Consider the following 21122-nt stretch of genomic DNA (forward strand, 5'->3'; position numbering starts at 1 on the left):
TTATCGTTGGTACGATTGCGCATAAGCCGCGTTCCTTCGGTACACGCGTACTACTGTTCGCTGGTGCAAGAAGTCACGTGGGACGGGGGAGGGGCAAGAGGGGTCCTTCGCTAGGACCGCCTATCTTCACTTCACAGACGACTTCACTTTATTGACACCGTACGCTACACAGTGGTGGAAGATTTATAATTCGAATGTTCAAAATCGTGAAAGTTATTTTCATTTATGAAGTTACGTTAGGACAGTCGTCCAAGATTGGAAATTATCTACGCGTACATTAGTATTATATCTTAATTACTCGAATTTATAAATTAAACTATTATCCAACGAATTGTAATTAGCGTACGTTTTGGATTAGTATATGCGATATAAATAAAATGATAGAAAATGTGCGCGTGAAAAATAGGCGTTTTCTTTCGAATTAACCAATCGGATTCCTTCGGCGAGACTTGTTTCCACCAGTGAACAGTACGACGTTACGCGCGTAGTCGATAAACTCGTTCGTTCGTTGGACGAGAATACGCGTATGTTCCGACAGTTAACCTCGCTCCTAGCCAAGTTTTCATAATTTATTCGAGTATTCACGATTTCCTCGCTTCTACTATTTTTCTTCGCGTTCTCGAGTCTGTTGACAGTAATTACTTTATCGAACAGACTAAACGCAAAACTAGCGATAAACGCAATTGCCTCTATTAAGTACCAACGATAGCAGCTAGACTCGTCTCGTCTCGTCTCGTCTCGTTTCGTCTCGTCGTCGAGTATACCGTACGACTAAATTAATCGTGGAAAACGGTTCGAGATGGCGCGGCGAATGTTGCGCCAACTTGGTCAACATTCTATAGCCGGATGATCGTTGTAATATCTCGCGGCACGAACGAGCTATTGTGGTCGTGCTGGGACGACAGCGGCCCTTTAAAAGACACCGATTAATCTTCTTTTTCAACGACCACTACCTTTCTTCTTGTCGCCGACCGGTTAACCAGGGAGAGATATCGGTCGGCTCTCGAAGGCCAACAGTTTCGAAGCAGCTGCGCAATTACGCGGATAATACACCGCTTTCGCCCGGAGGAAAAAAAATTCTTACTGCTATTTCGATTGCGAAATCGAAACTCGTTTCCAAAATTTTCGACCCGATTTTCGGTCGACGAAAAAAAAAAAAGAAGAGAAATTTCTTCGTCCGATTCGCCGCTGCTCGATCATCGAAATTTTAAAAAATGTTCGACTCGGTGAGGAAAAGGGGGAGACGCGAGTTTCTTCGGTCGAAGGTCGGTCATTTTTCTGGCGCCAACTATTCGTCGTAATTCGTTCGAAGCACCCTTCGGCGAGTCTCTTTCGCCGACGTCCAATGCCTTCCGTGACACACCACATCGCCGGAAGGAAACTCTCGACAAGCCACTCGCCTCGCTTCCAGACCCTCTTTCTTGTCGCGCCTCGCCGTTACTAGACGCAAACTGACAGGATAGGAAGCAACTCGATAGGCTCCTAAAGATAGGCTCTTCTTTTCTTTTCTTTTCTTTCTATTTTTTTTTTTCTCCTAAAGCTTCTAAAAAGAACGAAAACAAGATTTTTTTTTTTTTTCAAAACAAGAGGAGAGAGAAGACCACAAGGATCGGATCCGAACAGGACAGCGCGTAGTTTTAAAAGTTGACGATAACGAGGATGATCGTTCGCCGCAATACGTTATCGTTTCGAAACGAGGAGAATAGACGAAGAAGTAGTCTGTCCATAAATCACTCAAAGGGCAATCGAGATCACCCTGGGACCCGGCGCAACGTACTCCTCTCCGTCGCTCTCCGTTTTTTTCTTCCCTCCTCTTCCTCGAGCGAGAAAGCGCTTTCTCATTCGACCGTAAAATTACCAACCATCGCTCGTTCCGTCTCTTTACGACTCATTCTCGGAATATCCTCTTGCTTACTTTCAAAATAGTACGCGAGTTCGTTTTTCTCCTTCTTCTCTCTCCTTTTTTCAAATTTCTTCGCTCGCCCCCTTCTCCCTTCCTCTCCCCTTCTTCCCTTCTTGCCCATTTAGATCGATTAAAAGGAGGGAGGGGGAGGGGAAAAAAAGCACGCATCGTTCGAAATAATTATTTGAGAAATAAGTTGCGATATATTTCGTTTCAATAGGATACCGAACAGGATTGCGTAACTTATCGGAACAACAATGATAAAATCAACAAGTGAACGTTTAGGGTTTCGAGAAAAATGAATAGAAAAATATCGATTCCAAGTACAAATCAATTATTGAATTAAACGAATTCGTCGTACGTTACACGTGATTTCCTTCGGAAACATAAATTTGAACTTTTCCTTTATCGTAGAGAACAATGATAGTGATAATGACGATGATAATAATAATAATAATAATAATAATAATAATCGCGATACAGTGGCAATTACCATATACACAAACGTATATACACATATACATACGCGCGTACACAAATATCCATATATGTATATACGTGTATATACGCGTACAAGGACGTAGAAGAAAATAAATCTATTTACAACTAAATATCTCGAGCGATTCGTTTATCTCTTCGATGATATACATATCGATACACGTTATACACGTTTATTATTCGCTACTTAATCATCGATCGATCGCTAAAACTTTGGTTAAAAATATATAGACGCGATGTATCCCAACTAGTCGATCAATCAAGGATCCCGTTTCATTCGATTCGCGCGCATCCAAGCTTCGAAACTTCACCCGTCCGTTCGTTTATTCACGCGTCCCTTTCCTCCTTTCTTTTTTTTTTCTTCTTTTTTTTTTTCATCATTATTAAATTTCATCCTCTATGAACGTGTCTATGAACAAATGTACAATAGTTACAATAAAGGTTTAGCGATGAATATTGTTATATTGATCCGTAAATACTAAACACATAGACTCGAGCGTTCCGCGATACGAACGATTGGTACGACTGGTAGACCGCGATCGACCAGAATTTACGGCGCCTGTCCGTTTCTCCATCCATACACGCGTTATCTTCGCTTTTCGGGCTTGGAACGCGAAACGACGCCGGAAAAGAACGTCGGTTGCGAATTTACGATCGGAATTTCGTTACCTTACACGGATCGTGCGGATATTTATCTTTACACTTTGTACTATTTCTCGGTATCTCGAACGTTTCCACGTTTCACGTTCCAAATCGTCCGAATCGGGTGGTGAATATAATCGTGATGTTGGAAAGAAATACTCGGAGAGGAGGGGCAGATGTTCGATATTAAAAATAATCAGTCCGTCGAATGGAACGATCGGCGTCGCTGTATACGGATAAATTCTAGGATCACGCTGTAACTGTAGCGGAAGCGCGGTATATCTCACTCATGCACGTGCTTTCTCACTCGAAAATCACAGTTGAACATTGGTTTTTATTTTTTTCTCTCTCTTCCTTCCTTCCTTTCTTACTCGAAATTAACCTTAAACGTGTCTTTCGTCTCGTTTCGTGCGCGGGGAAACGAGTTTTTCGATCACCTTCGTCGACAACGCTCAACGCGGAGGGGGAACAGGAAAATGATATATATCGGTCGATGTAAACAAGAAACGTAGGATCACGAGCGAACGTGATGTCGGAGATATGCGAGCGACCGAGAGAGAGAAGGTGGTAAAATCCCCACTCCCTCCTCCTGCCTCCCCTTAGTGCGGGGGGATAAGTCGACGAGACTTAATAATCACGCAGCGGCCGTTACGCGGCCGCTGTTCGTTTCGGGCGCGCGTTATTTTCGGATCCGCCTTCGTCGCTCCCCTATTATTCTCGCGCACGGAATCACAGTTAAAAGCGCGCGTCCACGCATTCGCAATCGGTGGAATAATCCGTTCACCAACTTTCCGATCCGCGTTTCCACGCGAAATTACGTGGCGTACCCGACGAGGAAGAAGCTGGTTAAACGAGCGGGGAGAGATAAAGAAAATGAAGACGAGGTGAGGTGCAGGAAGAGCGAGGGGGAGCGAGGTGGAGAAGTGAAATATCCGCGCGTGGATCACAGTCGACGAGACGATCGATAGCCGCTGGCTCGGCCGTGAACTCATTGAGGCAGACCGGAAGCGGCGCCGAGCCTCGGCGGGGCGGCGTACAAGGAGTACGGGGAGAAGTAGGGTGGCAAGGCCGGGGCCGTGTGGGGGTGCGGCGGGGGCAGGGGCAGAGCCAAGGACGACAGGGACGGGGCCAAGAGCGGCGACGGCTTCCCGTACGGGTGGTAGCGGGCGGTCGCGAGCGGGCTCAGAGGGGGCGTTGGGTAAGTCCTGGCGAACAGGGGGTGCGCGGCGGGCAGGCCGACGGGGGGCGACAGCAGGGAGAGGGCCGCCCCCGAAGGATCGGCGGCCGCGCCGCCCGTCACGCTCGTGTGACTCCTCAAGTGTTGCAGCAGCTCGTCCGACGTGGAGAACCTTTTCCCGCAATACGCCGCGTCCCCGGCTATCCAGTTGCACACGTAAGGGAGCTGAGAGACGGCCGCCAAAGCGGCGAGTTGCGCGTGAGCGTACGCCGCGACACCCAACGCTCCGTAACCCGCCGTCGTCGCACCACTGCCACCACTTCCACCACCACCGCCCCCACCACCACCACCACCACCACCACCACCGCCGCCGCCACCGCCGCCGCCGCCGCCGCCGCCGACACCGTTCCCTTTGTGGTCGCACTGCGCGCATCCACCGGGGCAGGAAGAGGCGGCCGACCCCAATTTCCCGCCGCCGGCCAAACTCGCCGAGCTCGCGAGCAAATGAGAGTTCAACTGGCAGCCGGTGCAATACGGATCCCTGCAAACGGGCATCAGCCCCGCCGTGTCGGCCCCCGATCCCGAGCTCTTCAACCTGGCGTAGCTCAGGTACGGGTTCCCCACCAGGCCGTTCTTCAGCGCGGCGTGTTGGTGCGATATCAGGGAGCTGGCCGTCGCGTCGATCGGCAGTTGAGGGTTGAAGGCCAGGTAGGCGGAGGAGCAGGACAGGCTGACGCCCGGCTTGAACGTCCCCAACGGAAGGTCCTTGATGGACGGGTCGGCGATCGCGAGGACGCCCGCAGGGCTGTACGACGATGGCTTCGACGACGCCTGCAACGACGGACTGCCGACCACCGCCGGTTGCGAGGAGCCGGAGGAAGAGCACGTGGACGACGAGGAGGAGGAGGAGGAGCACGAGTCGACGACGAGTTGGTTCCTCGAGGCGGGCGATTCCCGTGCCCCGTCACCGTTCGGAGTCGCCGTTTTCCTCCCCTGCTGGTGAGGGGTGATCGCCCGTACGGAGCACCCGCTCTGGTTGCTCGAGCATCGCTTGTTCGTGCTCCCGGGTGTCCTCGAGCGGCCGGATATCGAGTGAGCGGAGGAGGACCGCTGCTGCTCGTCCGGGCTCGACGCTTTTTCCACGCCGCTCGACAAACACGACTCGTACGGCTTGAAGTTGGCCGCCTTGCTCGACTCCGCGGAGGAGGAGGAGGAGGAGGAGGAGCACGAGCCTCCGACCACGATCCCCGGCGACGATTTCTCCCGCGACTGATCCGTCGACTTGCACGACTTGTTGTTGCTCGAACCTTTGTCCAACGAGCCCAGCAAGCATTTGTTGGACGGCGTGTCCGCTCCTATTTGACTGCAAGTCTGGGCGAGGAGCGCGAGCGGGCTCTTCTTCGCGTCCAGCTGCAAACGAAAAACGACTCGTACAATTCCTCTTTCCAATTAATTCCTCCTCGCTCGAGTTAACTCCCCGAGCGAGGACTTTTCGTTTTCTATACGAATATACACCTATTGTGTCACGCCTATTTCAAAAAATTTACTACACCGATTTTATCCTTCCATATTTTCTTGTTTCATCCTTTTCTTTTTCTCTCTTTTTGTCGACTCCACGTTGAGTCTTTCTTTATGCGCTTTCCTTTTCGAGACTCGTTAACGTTTAGGGTAGTTTCGAGAGAATAAGAAAATTGGTGGAGAGAAAGGGAGGAAGGGAAAGAGCACGGAGGCGTTATTCGTGCGTTACGTCTGCCGCGATCAAGTTGTTAAGAGAGAGAATTAAAATGGCTGTTTACGGAGGTAGGACGGTGGCCAATTAATAAGCCGTTGGCGGCGTTGAATATCGGTGTCGAGCGAGCGTTTTCCCTTCCAAGTGGGCAGAGATGATGCAGTCGGTGTAATTAGCGTATAGAGGAACGATATTTCTCGCGGTTTGATACGCGCTCGATCGAACAGATGTTCGCCGTAATTAAAACGCAACGTTCGTGCAGCTAACCCGCCGGTTTACGGTTGCTTTTGCTAATGGCTCGACGCCGACAGATATTAATGCCACGAATTGCAACAGGCTATTACGGCATTACGGGTCCGGAGCTGTATGTTAATCGCTCCCTCGGACAACTTAACGGAACGCGCCAACGCTCGCGATATCGTATTTTTATCGTTAACCTTAATTTATGGATTCATCGTTCGAAATTTCCCTTTTAATCCCCCATCGTGTCGAATAGTAGCATGTATAAACGCGTCCTTCTCTCTCTCTCTCTCTCTCTCAATCTTTTAAACGATCGTTATTTCCAATTCCGTCCCATTCCCTTTTTAAATCGCGATACGCGACTCGAATTTTCGTGGACGGGTAAAACGTGATCGTCGAAAATTAACTCGTTTAAAATTAACTCTTGGCCGCGTTGAAAGTTCCTTTACACGAGGGCTGATCGAACGCTTAACCCCGTTGATGAGACGAGAGATAGGACGATAGAGAAAAAACAGGAGAAAAATAAATTGTTCTTATATATATCACGCGTTAATTTCAAAATCGTCCCGTTCGAATAAATTTTTCCCTTGACCCCAATGGACGTCAAAACTATCGTCGCGTAAAATTTCATAGAAATGGAATACCCCTGCTCCGATTAAATAATTGCGAGTCCCGATTCGCGACCGCTTAACCGGATAGCATCGGGTACTGCCAATTACTTGTTGCTTTTTACTCGTGATACCAATTGAAACATAATACGCATGCTCTTTGCCCATGCACTCGAGGGAATGCACGGTAATATCTATAACGAATCGTTTCTTTGGAAAATCGTTCCGTTGAAAGTTAAGCTTGATCGTTATTTTAATCGAGTTACATCGTCACGTTTTGAAACGTAGAAACGCGAAGGGAAACGCGTAGTTAGGGATTAAAGGAAAAGATAGTCGATCGAGGGAAAAGTGAAAGAGAAGGACGGAATAAAATAAAGGATAGGAAGAAAGACTTATTATCGTCGTAAATGCGTATTCACCGCGCAGAATGCTCACTCATAACTCGCGTAAAAGAGAAGAAAGAAAGAAAGAAAGAAAAAAAAAAAAGGTAGGAAGAAACAACGGAGGAGCAAAATGTTTCGTTCATTTTTTAACGCGAACGCGCTCTCCGTCCATCTCTTTCTCTCTCTCGATCCTCCGAGCATTGTATTACCGAATCGTGTTTTGATTTATGGCGCTCGTAAATCAGTGAACGTTGAAGCAGAAACTTTGCCAGCACTCGCTGTCCTCAAAATAGTTTACAGGAGTTAAAGCATAAGACGTGAAATGCATTCCCGTCGCGATTAACGAGAAGTCGACAACTAGAATTAACGAACCGTCGAAACTATCCTTCTTCATCGTGTTCATTTTACGTCGACTCGATCGTAATGCGAATTTCACGCCTCCAGTCGCGATATTCCCATTTTCGATCTTTTATTTTATAACCGTTTCCTTTACGCGATTTATCGATATTTTTCTTTTTTCTCCCTCTCTCTCTCTCTCTCTTTTTTACCAAATTAAACTTTACCTTGATCGATCATTTATCATATCGATCACCACTGATTCGAAACGAAATTCCGCGTATTAAACGCGCGTTCAATTGGATCATTATTATTATTATTATTCATGTATTCTTTACACGATACGATAACCGTAATAATTATACAATATTCGTATCGGGATGGGAGAAAAAAAAAATGGAGGAAAGAAACAGAAATTAGGAAATTCGACACCAACCGTAGTAGGTAAAGGCGTGAGATATTCCGGACGGAGGTACTGATTCGCGCTAGAAGTCAGCATCTTCGAAGGAAAGAATGTTCGCCGTCTTCCTGTTCACGAATAATATATACATATATACATATATATATATATTTATGTACATATATACATATATATATATATATGTATATATATATATATAAATATATTCTCTTTGGAACGAATAATAACACTGTGATCACTCGCGACGGTGGAACACAAAGGAGCTGAGGGGAAACGAGCAAAGGCTCGAAAAAAACACGTTCTCTTTCTTGTTGTATTCGTCAAGGTGAAACGAGAAAAGTACACGTAAACGAAGCCATCTCGATTCTAAAGCGGTATATTCCAGCGTGAACACCACTGTTCCGTTCAACACACGAGAGGGAACACAACGGAGCACAAAAAAATATATGGAAATGAAAAAAACGAAATAAAGAGGATACCGTGTGCTCACGCGACACGGTACGCAACACGCTCGGTTACCACGACCGGCTTCGAATCGCGACTGAGTCGCATCGCTTACTGTTCCCTCGACCGAGCCTCCCTGCGCCCCCCTCCCACCCCACCCCTCCGCTACACCACCACACACTCTATCGATGACCGTTCAGCTGACTTACCCCGCCATACCATGCTCCCCCGGGAAAGCTTACCCCTTCGCCGCTCTGTCGGTACATCCTAGTTTCTCCCACCATTCACCATTTCGGATTTTCTAGCGATGAAAGTGATACGCTCTCGTGGGAGGGGAAAGAAAAAAAATAAATAAACAAAACAAAAGAAGAAGGCAGAAGTAATTCTCTTTTTCGTTGATATTCGTATCGAATGGACATTTCGATCCAACGTTATCCAAATCCATCGTCTCGCGTTTCCTTTTCCTTTTGCGTCGATCGATCGCAAATACGCGCCCGTTTTTCATCTTATTCGAATAATCTAATTTCTTTCTTTCCTCTCCTCGCGTACACTTTCGACTCGAGTCGAAATTTCGACGATCAATCGAATATTTGTTTTCCGCGCGCTTCGATTCGGATTCGAACTCGAAGCCATCGCTACTAGCGTCGAAGGATTCCCCACTCCCCTGGCGAGAGGTATCGAGAGGTATACGACAACGACAAGGACGGAGCGAATAGGAAGAAGAAGGCGAGCAAGCGATACGAAGGAAAGAGAAGGAAGGTGACGTGGAGATAGCGGTGGTGTGGCGATGGTGGCGATGGTGGCGGTAGCGTTCGCGACACGGTGGTCGTTGTCGGTTCGCGCTTTGCCGACACTTTTGCCGGGTGCAACCGACCCGACCAACGACGTGTCAACTCGTGCAAGGTGCCCCCCACACGACAACCACTTCCACCTACCCCGCCCTCTCCTCCATTCTTCCACTCGCTTCCCTCCTCTTCTTTCTACCCTCTTCCTTTTCTCGCCAACCGATCCTTTATACACCTCTTACACACCGCGTCCACATTTTTTTCGTTCGTTCGATCGAGAACAAGATGCCACGATTCGAAAAACGATTTGTAAACATTTCTGTTAAAAAAATATCTCTACATTCCTCCACGAAAAATTATTTATAAATAATTTTCCCCTATTCCATATTCTCTCTTTCTCGTTCATATAATATAATACTTTTCGTAATATATATATATATATATATACGTATAAAGCTTTACGATACGGTTGGTAAATTAGCAGTGTTAATCCGACATGTTACGATTGTTCTCTTGGTATTTCAAGTTTGAACAGGTCTTTAAACTTGCAGAGTAGTAGTGTATACCAGAGAATAATAATTTGCTGAACTCCTCTCTCTCTCTCTCTCTCTCTTTCTCTTTTATGGTTTTATTAAAGTTTCAAGTAAGAAACTAAGGGAAACTAACTAAGCAGGTAACTAAAATCTCTGCCCTTTCCTGCTATAAAATATTGGAAATTAAGATATGCTCTTCGTGAATATTTACTGCCATACTTTCTTTTGCTTTACTGACATGCAAATAAAGAAAATATCGTGTAATTTGAGGATTAGGTAGTGGCGATGATAATATTTACCTATGATGCGATACGTTATATTATTTTGGATAATAATACAATTTCAATTTTAATTTTAATTTCGAGAAAGATCTGGTTCGAAACTAGACGAATTGCGAGAATTGTAAAAGCTGTTTCTTCTTCGAAAATTTACGAGTAACGTATGGATAAATATTGTTGGTACGTTCGTTTTAAATCGAATTCCGAAAAACGGTAAAATTACGTTTGCGTTTATTTTTTGTAGCGCGAGATAAAGAGGAAAGATGGAATAACGAAATATCGAAAGATGGACGAGTTATGGGACGAGCGACGTTAAAAAATTAATACAATAATTTTTTCTGCAGTTACGTGCAGTTTGGGTTTCTCGAAATGAAATTTATTACGTTGCATTAATAATTTTTATTTACACAAGGATACACACGTACATCAAAGCATTCGTTGGCAATGATAACTAGATTCCACCGTGTGATTTATTACCACGATTTTATTCCATTCATTTAATTACATCGGGTAAACAATTCGTTTAGATTTATGATCGTTTTCAAGTACCTACTTACTTACGCATAAAACTTTATACCCAAGAGTCATAAGCAAATCTATAATCTAAAATTACGAGTTTTACGACTCGAAATTAAAAATTATAAATTCTATTTCAATACGGGATGTTTCCTTTCACGAATATATTTAATTTTGACGAAGGTTTAAGGCTTAAAGTGTTCTCGGATAATGGACGGAAAATAAATAGAGGGAAAATACGACTACGAGTCCAAGCTTACCTTTTGTTCCCTTCTCTATATTCATGAAAAAGTATATACATGTATATATATGTGTGTGTATATATATATATATATTTATATATATATGTGTCTGTGTGTGTATATATGTTTATATATATATATATATATTTCAAGAAAAAAGAGGAAATATCGGGGGAAGGTGTCGTAAAACGGTATAGGCATAAGTCTTGAAAAGACTTTTCATTTGTAAGCCACAGTAATAAATGTCAATAGTAGCGTTCAATGGAATTAAAGGAACGTTTCCGATTGAAAGATGAATACCGAGCCGGGTAATTAAGTAATACAACTTATAAGCTCGACCCTTGGCAATTCTATTAAAGCACCAAATTTACAGCTTTACGACAGCTATAAAAAATAATTTTCTTTTACAACGATCTTATCCCGAACGCTGTCACGTCCCCGAACGATTACCACGCTATTTGCGGTGAAAGTATAAATGTTTCAAAATCTCGAACGTTACACTACTTGCATAAAATATTGCACGCAAGTACAGTTTCGAAACGCGAAAATTATGAAATAATACGATATATCATATACGCGTAACGAGGATAAACTTTCCTTCCTTCTTCTCTTTGTTTCGTCACATCGGGGAGGGGAGAGAAAAGAAAGAAAAACTATTGTAAAACGCGTGCGAATATCTATTACGCGTGTCAAATGTCTATTCTCTCTATTCAATCCTCGCCCCTTTAACGCGTGAAATAAAAATTCGATCTTTCATCTATCGCGATATGTTTTTTTATTCGAGAGATATAACAGAGAAGGAAAGAAAAGAGCGATAACTTTTAAAATATTATTAACGTACGTATATATTCGTAGAAGATTGGTTCCGAATAAATTTAACGCAAATACGTTTTAAATGCATACGTAACACCAGGTCGAATGCATATTGTAGCGATTAATGAATTTGGCTGAAATAGATTGAGGTGGTAATGGAACTGGTATATGTTCACGGACGTGGATGGGTTCCGTGCTGCATCGAAATGCATATCAATTGTTTCATGGAAATTCGAGTGTTACTTCCCTTCATTACTATTCACAGAATTATACCGATTGTACCCGCACGTACATGTGCAATGCAGACAAGTTGATTTACATAATTCGTATCGATCACGAAATTGCGCGTTATTAGGTGAGTTAATTTGATCTGTCGTTTCAAACCTGATTTCCCAATCGATTTTTATAATCTCCATGACATACCCGATAAAATAACCCATCCCCCGATTTCACCCACCCGGCCACCCAAATCGATGGAAAAAAATTATTGTCCACGATTTCCACGTTCCACGCGATTGTGAATCGCGAAAGAAAAAGCCCCCGTGACTTTGTTGTCGGCCGATTGTTGGTCGTCGCGTAGACAGAAAGGGAGAAAGAAGGCTCGGATAATTATTACTCTCCGCCAAACCACGTATCCTCTAACTAGCGCTAATAACGCCGCTAATGCCCTTCCGTGGAAACTGCTCGATACACCGCACTTCCCCACCAAGATAAACCACACGTTCGTTCCCCCTTTCTCTTCGAATACGATCTATAAAACGAGCTTCTTCATCACCTTTTTCCTTTCTTTTCTCCTGCTTCTTTTTTTTCCCTCTTCCTCGACCGAAATTTCGTCGTGATTTCTCACGTGTCTCCGCTAGGAAACTAGTCGGAGAGCGGATAATCACCGTCCGTTCGCCGCGCATCGATCAGCCAAAACGTAAACGCGATTAGTATAACGTACAGCTAATGAACTAATCCCGCCACGTCCTCGACGAGCACGAACCTATCCCTGGCACGATGTCTCCGTATATTTTCCTTCTCTCTCTCTCTCTCTCTCTCTCTTCCTATTCCTCGGTCCTTTTTTCCCTCTCCCCTCCCTTCGCCCTTCGCCGTTCCGTGGTCGAGAAACGAGCGCGTTATTTATGACTAGCCCGTTACAACTTTGCTCGCGCATTCTGCGCAAGGTCTGTAGAGGAAAATCGACAGCTGTCGCTTCGTTCGCCACCTCCGTATATCCATCTTCTTTCCCTCTCTTTTAGTCTCTATTCTTTTCTCCCTTTTTCCCCTATATATATATATAGATATATATATATATACACATACACACTTTCACCACGATCTCTACTTCTCTACCACTTCCCTCTCTACTTTGTCTGCGGTTTTGTATAACTGTAAATATCGTTCGAATCGAGAAATTTCTTTTTCCGAGCCGAGGACGAAAATCTCACGGGATTAAATGTCGAGTATCAGAGTGAATCGGAATCAAAAATTGGAAAAGCGTGGAAGGGTCGAATCGGAGCTCGTGTGCTAGGATTTGGTGAGGATGGCACGTTACACGTACTTACACGGATCGGAATAGGCGCGTCCATCGGAGCGATACCTATACTTAGAATCGCGGTTGTATCGGTGCAAAAGGCGTTATTTATGTCCTCTTTGTCGGGCCATCGATAACCCGGTGCAGAGAAGTGTGGCGTGGCCTAGTGCAGCCCGTGTCGGTGTATACGCACATAAATAATGCGAGCGCAATTTCCCATGTAATTGATGGGGTACCCTCCCCTCCCCCCGCCCCCGTCTTCCAACCTCCCCCTCCCCCTTTGCCCATAATGGCGAGCGAACCGAGAACCGGGATGTTGGCCGCAGAGCAGCACCCTGTGGGGCGTAAACTCGACAATGCCTTCGTCACGCCGCGCATTGTTTGCCACTGGCGAGAGTTCACTCTCGGCCTTGATTTACCGTCCCGAGTTCGCTGCTTCCCGTCGCTTCCCGGCCCCGCAAACACCGTGTACCCGAATTTCCCTCCAAAGATCGTTCCATCCCCCGCCTTTACCCTCGACTTTTATCCCCCTCCTCCCCTCTTTCGTCACGATTGATAAACTGAACGAAAAGATTCCACCACCTGTACGTGGAATATCTCTTCGTTCCATCGATCGATCGACGAGACGGTTGTGAAAAGTGTGTACGCAAGGAGTGCCACAAGGTACGGAGCGGATTAATTTTCCTTAACTCGAATAATAAAAATACGACCGATCCTCTCCTCGAGCGAGGAGGATACAATTTTCCGTTCCCCTGTTTACTCGCCAATGATCGATCGATTTCACGAATTACGTTCGTTTTACGAAATTTTCAACGGCGAATCCGAGGGATTTTTCGCTCGATCCAGGTAATTTCATCGCCTCCTTCTCGTCGAGAGATCTCGTTCGTGCACTCACGGAGGAAAATACGGATAATTCATTTGGAAATTGACGAAGAAAAAGAAAGAAAAATATATATATATATACGTTGTCTCGTTAATACGTGGCGTCGTGCTGGCAATCGGATCAAACGTTAAGCCAGTCCAGACAGGCAGACTAGATTAGGAAGGGTTAACCAACGTAGCGGTGATTTAAATCAATGACGGCGGCACATCTGCTGGCAGAGATTAATGATTAGACGCACGAGAACGAAGCCTGAAACTCGGCGCTTTCAGAGATCGGACAGATTAGAAACTAATTTAACGAGCTGCTTTCATCGTGCGATCCAATATTCATCTCGATCCCTTTTAACCGTATCGCGCTGATATATCCACTATCGGTTATGTCGATTGATCGAGATATTTCTTCTTCGGCCCCCTCCACTTCGAAAAACCTACGTCGGATCTTCATTCCGTAAAAATATGGAGAGTTGGAAAAAGTTTCCTTTTTTTTTCTTCTTTTTCTTCCTTTCGATCCACGCGCGACATCGATCTCGATAACATCTCGAGACGAAATACGAATATTAATCCTCGCGATTCGATCGTCGGACCGACAGGTTCTCGTTTATCGGCCGCTCGGCGACCTGCCCGTTCCATTATACGCTTCACACGTACGTATAAATACGTACGGGGCGTATAAATATACGAATGTATATTTGAATATTATAAGCGTCGCTAATTCGTGTTAAAAACGGGAGGCCAAGAAGATCGAGTTTCGTGTATCGGGAGTAAAACGGCTCGTTTAGCGTTTACAAGTTTCGTAGGGTGGTCACTTACCTTTCCCCTCCCTCCTCCTGCCGCGAAACACTGACGAGGAACGCACATAGATCGGGAGAGCGGTTAGCGGAGTTAGCGGCTGCGGCTACTTTATTTACGCCGTACACATGTCGACACCAACGACTGTCCTATGTGTACAGTAGCATTCGCTGGTAACCGACTATACAAACATTATCCGTACAGTTGGTATTTATGGATGGGTCCGCCGCGTTCACAATCTTAGTTTATTCATCGCTAAACTGACATCACCTCTGTCAGTCGAAACCCTCGAGCTACCGTACCATTTATCTAAGGAAACAACTTTAACCACTTAACGCATTCGGACCGGAACATGATCGCTTTGTATCTCGCCCAGAGAGAAGGCTGTTTCGCGCCGATAAATAGTTTAACGTCGCGTCCAATATCCAATATATTCCGTATATATTTTATCCGTGAGAAGGAAACATCTCTCTTTTGTATCGCGTGTACTTTTTCTTTTTTCCCTTTTTGGAAAAAAAAAAAAGAAGTACTCGTCCGCGTTGAGATATAAATTTCTTCTTTTTTTTCGATGGAAGAGATGGAAGAAAAAAGAAAAAATATAAAATTACTTCGATAAATATCGCCTTTGTATCGGGTACAAAAGCATCGTCGAGTCCATCCGATGCCTTCACGCCCATCTTTCGGAACGATCGGCACTCGAATATTTCATACTGACATTTTTAACATTAACTCTATTCGTCAAGGCCTGCGCCATCGAACGGCGGTGGCATTCAGCCGTGCGACACTCGTGTATACACTCGCCTTTTAGCCTTCTCTTGCGGCCTTGCACGCTGTGACGAACAGCTGTTCGATTTTGGACACGGTCATTACGCGCATGTATATATATATATATATCACGTTCCCCGTCACCTTTGTCGCGAGAAAGAATGGATTGTTTAGACAGCCTTCGTTTCCGCTATCTCTCCTGCCACCAGAACATTCTCTAAACTTTCTCTTCGCCTTTTCTTTCCCCTTTTATATTCGTTATATACGCTCGAATTACATTACGGATACACGCAGATATCCGTTCGTATTTATCGACAACGAGGTTAGACGGGAGTCGAGGCGACGTTTGTCCACGTTTGCGTTACATCCTCGGCGAATGGGGGGATCTTTTTCGAGAAAACGACCCAAGGATATCACAAGGTAGCGCTCTTGCGAGAATACTAAAAGGATAAAAGGAGGTATTCGAGTATGGACGTTCGAGGCTGCGAATTATCGTCGGTATAGTAGGGTCCCCCGGAACCGACTAACAGTTTTGTAAAAAGCTTTTGTGAGTTTAGCAGCGTCGTAACTCGGAGTTTGTCGCCGACAGCGTTTCTACCGTGGGACAGGAGACAAGCGCACCGTGTATACGTGTATATATATATACACACACTATGTACAGGATAGTATAGGCGAGAGGTAGAGTGGTTCGGAGACGCGAAGATAAAGCGGGAAGGGCAAAAGAGACGCCCTCGGTGAAATTACAGCCTCGTAACTCTGGGTAAGCGGGAAAGAGCGTATGTGACAGCGGGCGGACAGGCGAACGGGCGAGCCGACCGACCTACCGCGCATGCTTTCCCGGAGTTTTATAGCCATCAAGGGGGGTGTTTCAGCCCCGACTAGCTGCCGTTGCCTTACGGGGTTGCGCGGCGTTACACGGTTCCCGCATTCTCGTAAACAACTCGGCCAGACGCGCTTATCACATTCTCGCGATACGCAGCCAAACTGCCTCGTTCCTTCGACCCGTCGCCCTGCTAATAAAAATCCCTCCAACTTCCGCCTCGGCTCGAGATTTTAAAATTAATAATAACCCGATCGAAAAAATTATCGAGCACGACAATTTCCCCCTCTTCCCCCTTCTACGTGTTTACGTCAGACAGGGCGACGGATTCGAGGTAATAATTTTCGAGAGCGTCCCTCGAATATTGCCGGCGAGCAAACAATTGACCGAGCCGTGTCTAATTGCCGCTGATGATTTCTAAACTGCCCGTCATCTCGCGGCTAATAAATGGATGCGGCCGATCCCTTTAAGCGCTACGAGATCCGCTCGTTATTATTTTCGTCCAAGACCCGACATTATACAAAAGCCCGGTCCAATTTACTTTCCGCCGGCGCCAGGGAAACAACTCTTGGTCGCCACTTTCGTCAAATTCCGCCGCCCATAACCGGGGATCGTAAAGCCTACGATTTCCTCTTTTCTCTCTCTCTCTGCCTCCGCTTTTTATAATCGATCCGACGAACGAATGATCGAACAGAAACGTACGTAGAAATTTTTGGTGGATGAATTTTTTGAAAAGAGCAAAGGTAAAAAGGTGCGGGAGAGGAAGGCGGAGGAGAATAATAGAAAGGAGGACGTATTTCACGGGAGGGTGATTTCGATCGACGTTAATACGGCGGCGGTTGAAGAAAAGGGCGCGTTAGCCGCGGTTTACGAGCGGAGCGAGCTTCCCGACGAGGCGCCACGGCTTTACGTCGTCGTGTGTCACGCGTCGTTAGTGCCGCGACGCCGTTACGAGACGTTTACGATAAGATACGTCACACCTTTCGCCCTTCGCATCTCCAAGATTTACCGCGCGACCCCGAAATCCCGATATTTCGAAGCGACTCTCCGTCGAGACACGCCATTTCCTCTTCTATTCCTTTCTAATCGCGTTAGATCCCGCGCGACGATAACAATGGTTTTATCGAATGGAGAAGAACGGGTCGTTGCGAAATATACGTCGCACGTCCATTCCGTGATGACCGTAATTCCGAGTGGCGGAGGTACGAAGGGTAATAAAAAGGCGCAAGGTTGGCCGGCGAATGCAAATGGAAAATCGTAGGCCGCGTCGTAAATTATCGCGTTTCCGTTTTCTTAAGAAACTTCAAACTTGCCTTTTCGCATTTCGGCGAAAACACAATATCGCTTTGTGCCCGAAAAATCTTTAAAAACGAAAGTTGCTGTTATTATCATTATCGCGCTCGTGCGAACAATGGGGAGGGAAAGGAAAGGTATATATAAGGCGACGGGGAACAATGGGGGGGATCGATGGAAAATTCACGGCGCCGTTATCCCGTTGGCCGGCCGGCGTGGAATTAACGACTCGCCTTGACACTAATGCGCCGCTACGAGCTTTCGCCGATTGTTCGTGACACTGGCCGGCGGTGCACACGTGTTATGACTCAGGAATGATAACCGATGATTTATCCGTGACAGGGTGCAGGTACCGCGGATGGATTATCGTTCCGATTGCAAAGTATGAAATAATTAGGGAGAGGAGCGGCGGCCATCCATCACCGGCCGAACGATGGCCGCTTGTCAGCCACCCGTCCATTTATCATTACTCGCCTCGGCCGTCACCCTCTTCCTATTCCCATCGCATCGCCCGTGTCCCATTGTTCCTATATCGGACGTAACCGTCCGTTGCCGCTAATTACCTCCTGCCCCCGCCAAAGATTACGCAGCCCGGCGTACTAACGGCGCGCGCGTATTGCGCTCACCTCGGTCGTTGCCTCACCGACCGAGCAACGACTCCATTAACCGTGTTTACTTCGCCAAAGATCTCGGCTATCGCTCCACCCTACCTACCTACCTACCTGTCGTATCCGTTTATGCGCGTAATTCGCCCTCCAAATTCCCTCCTCTTCCAACTCGGTTTCACCACGAGTGACGAACGCGTGGAAGCGCAACGTGGAAGATGAGGGGGGGGGGGGGGGAGCGATCGATAGTAGGGGAGAGAAGAAAGCCCCTTGTGTATTTACGACTCGACGTAAAAACCCCATTGTTACGGGAGTGACGGCTTGTCCAAACACTCTTAAGTATTTGACTTTCCTTCGTCGAGGCTGGCTTTGACCTGTTCCGGTTTACGCGCTCGGTTTCACGCACAATGAAATCGCGCGCCTCTTTCCCCGCCCTCCCGAAACTCCTGTATTTTCCGCCAATTTCTATTCTCGTAATTTTCGATTCGGGAAAAGGAAAAGTTTGCCGGATCGATCGGGGAAAATTTTCGGTGAAAGCGAGAGGCTTTCCTCGCCCTTCTTCCTCTCCAGGCGGAAAAGTTTACGGGGCCCCACCGGAATTGCCCCTCTTCTTCTCTCCTCCGCCGTGCGTCCGTTCGAGCAAGTTTCGAGGGTAAGCCAATATTTCACGAAAGGAGCGGAACCAAGATTGAGGCTGGGAAGCGGTGGGAAGGCCGCTGACCACAGAGAAGATAAATTTGTTCCGCAATTGAGACGGGCGTGCCGTAGTAAATCTTGTCTATTAGGTATCTCTTCTTCCCTTCGACCGCAGGTATAAAACTATAAATCGAGATTGGAGAGACGCGCCCGTATTGAACTTGACCGCGAAAAATTACGCGTTACGAACGATCGGATACGGAAACGATCCTACGAGCTTTTTCTTCTTTAAAAAAGTACTAAACTTTTCAAACTGCGTCGCGATACGGCCAACACATCGCGTGCGTTAGCAATCGTTTCTCTCTTTTCCTTCTCCCCCTTCCTCCTCGATACCATTTTCTCTCGCATCGGATTACCGAGCCTATACCGTAATACACGCTTCGCGTTATAGGTTTACGTGACCGGTGACTCGGACAAGTCGCTTGAATAATCGCGAGGGTACGTACTCGAGTTCGATTGTAGAAGAAAGTAATGGCAACTGACCAGAAAAATGTACGATTTTTTCACGTGCTTAAATTACGACGTGTTCGAACAGCGAGAAATAGTTTGCTACGTAATCATCCTACGAATTGAGAAGCAGAGATGGAGAAATTATGCGAGGTTTCAACGGCGGTAGAACGCGCTCGAAAGTCGGGAACGATCGACGAATCTTAACCTCAACGTTAAGTTTCTTTCCACCGAAGGGACGAAATTAAATTGGAAGCGATAGCTAATCGAAGAGTTTACCGTTGCTCCTCGATGAACGGCTTAATAAGCGTTTATCGAGGCGGGATCGGGTCGACGATTAATCTTGACGGTGTGCAAAAAAAGAATGATCGGCGAGGCGATGTCATCGGTGAATGAGAAAGAGAGAGAGAGAGAGAGAGAGAGAGGTGTGCGTTGGGTTACGCAACGACGCGTACGCAGCCACACGTATACGCGGAACATTACTTCTGTCGGTTCTTAGAGAGCACGATGTACATACGTACGCACTGTTCGCCCGTTCGTTGGCATTCTGAATCATTCTCGATTCCCCGAGTTGGCCGCGGACGCGTGTTGAGAATGATACATTATTTCCCATGCGAATGTTTCTTTGCTGCGTAATGGGCGATAAATAACATAAATTAATGCCTTATTCCAGACATGTCGGTTATTTATGCCCCGGAATAACTTTATCCCGACGCGTGATTACCGGCAGGCACGCAGCCCTGCGTTTTACTCCCCTCTCCAAACATCACTCTCTCTCTCTCTCTCCATTGCTCCTCCTTACCTCTTCTAATATCCTATCCATATCCGCAAGTAAGTCGCCTTCGCTTTCCAAACTTCTCAATATTGTTGTCGTCGTTGTTTCGCTCGGTCGATAAGCCGAAACTGGTTGAAAATGGTTGAAAATCGTCGCGGGGGGATTAAGATGGAAGAAGAAGAGGAGGGTCGGCCACAAATTCCTATTACGTCCTCATCGGTCAGAACACGGAATACCGGGGAATCGTTTCGGCCGCTGGAACACGTAATAAACGCGCGAGCGGTCGGCAATAAATAATCGCGGCTTAAGAACCGAGGCCGGAGAATGTAGGCGAATCTCTGTTTTCTGTATATTCCGTGGCGAAACGGCCGAGTTACGGGGCGGAGATGTCGAAACGCGATAACGAAACGTTCCTCTGCGAAAACGACGAGTAAACGACGTGTAAAAAAATCGGCGGATGCTCTCTCGTCCTCTCCCTCTCTCTCTCTATGGTAAGAAGAGAAGAAAAAAAATTGGTTCGATCGAGGTACGTCGATTGTTCGAGCGTTTCCTTGGAGAGTTGAAAGAAAACGCGGTCCGGCTCTGGATCGAGCGGGACAAATACGGATAATTTTAATTAAATCGATTCGCACTCGCGCGCGGATCGATGACACGGTCGAGGAAAGTTCTTCGCGTCGAGCAATTTTTCAATCGTACGCAATTAAGGAAGAGCGCGCGTTCCGCATGTGACGAGATTGATATAATTATTCGCGCAAACGCGGCGAGCCTCCTTTGGAACACGTCCGTCGACGATCGATTCCGATAAACTTGTTCGCTCACAACGAACGAGTCGGGGCGAATAAAATATCTCGAGATAAAACGATATCGTAAAATTTACGAAAGAGAGGGGAGAGAACGGCCTGGAATTATATTCGTACAACTTTCGAACCGTGAAACGACTCGAGAGGACTGTTGGAATTATATTTGAAAATTCCAAGTTGAAAGTT

The 21122-nt window shown here is 46.3% G+C and overlaps 1 protein-coding gene across 2 annotated transcripts; it reads right to left on the minus strand.

Annotated features, from left to right (window-relative positions):
* Positions 1–2083: 2083 nt before the first annotated feature.
* LOC108002202 (zinc finger protein Elbow) lies at positions 2084–20912 on the minus strand. 2 transcript variants are annotated; one of them, XM_062080681.1, is made up of 3 exons: positions 8166–8499; positions 7953–8044; positions 2084–5630 (listed from the first exon to the last, which is right to left on the minus strand). In XM_062080681.1, the coding sequence occupies exons 2-3, from the start codon at positions 8013–8015 to the stop codon at positions 4032–4034; spliced, it is 1662 nt and encodes a 553-aa protein (XP_061936665.1). In that variant the 5' UTR covers positions 8016–8044; positions 8166–8499; the 3' UTR covers positions 2084–4031. The 2 variants fall into 2 exon arrangements, with proteins under 2 accessions (XP_061936665.1, XP_061936666.1); XM_062080682.1 differs by lacking the exons at positions 7953–8044; positions 8166–8499 and adding an exon at positions 20164–20912.
* Between the last annotated feature and the right edge of the window lie 210 nt (positions 20913–21122).

Source organism: Apis cerana, linkage group LG10, assembly GCF_029169275.1.
Source record: "Apis cerana isolate GH-2021 linkage group LG10, AcerK_1.0, whole genome shotgun sequence".
Taxonomy (NCBI): Eukaryota; Metazoa; Arthropoda; class Insecta; order Hymenoptera; family Apidae; genus Apis; species Apis cerana.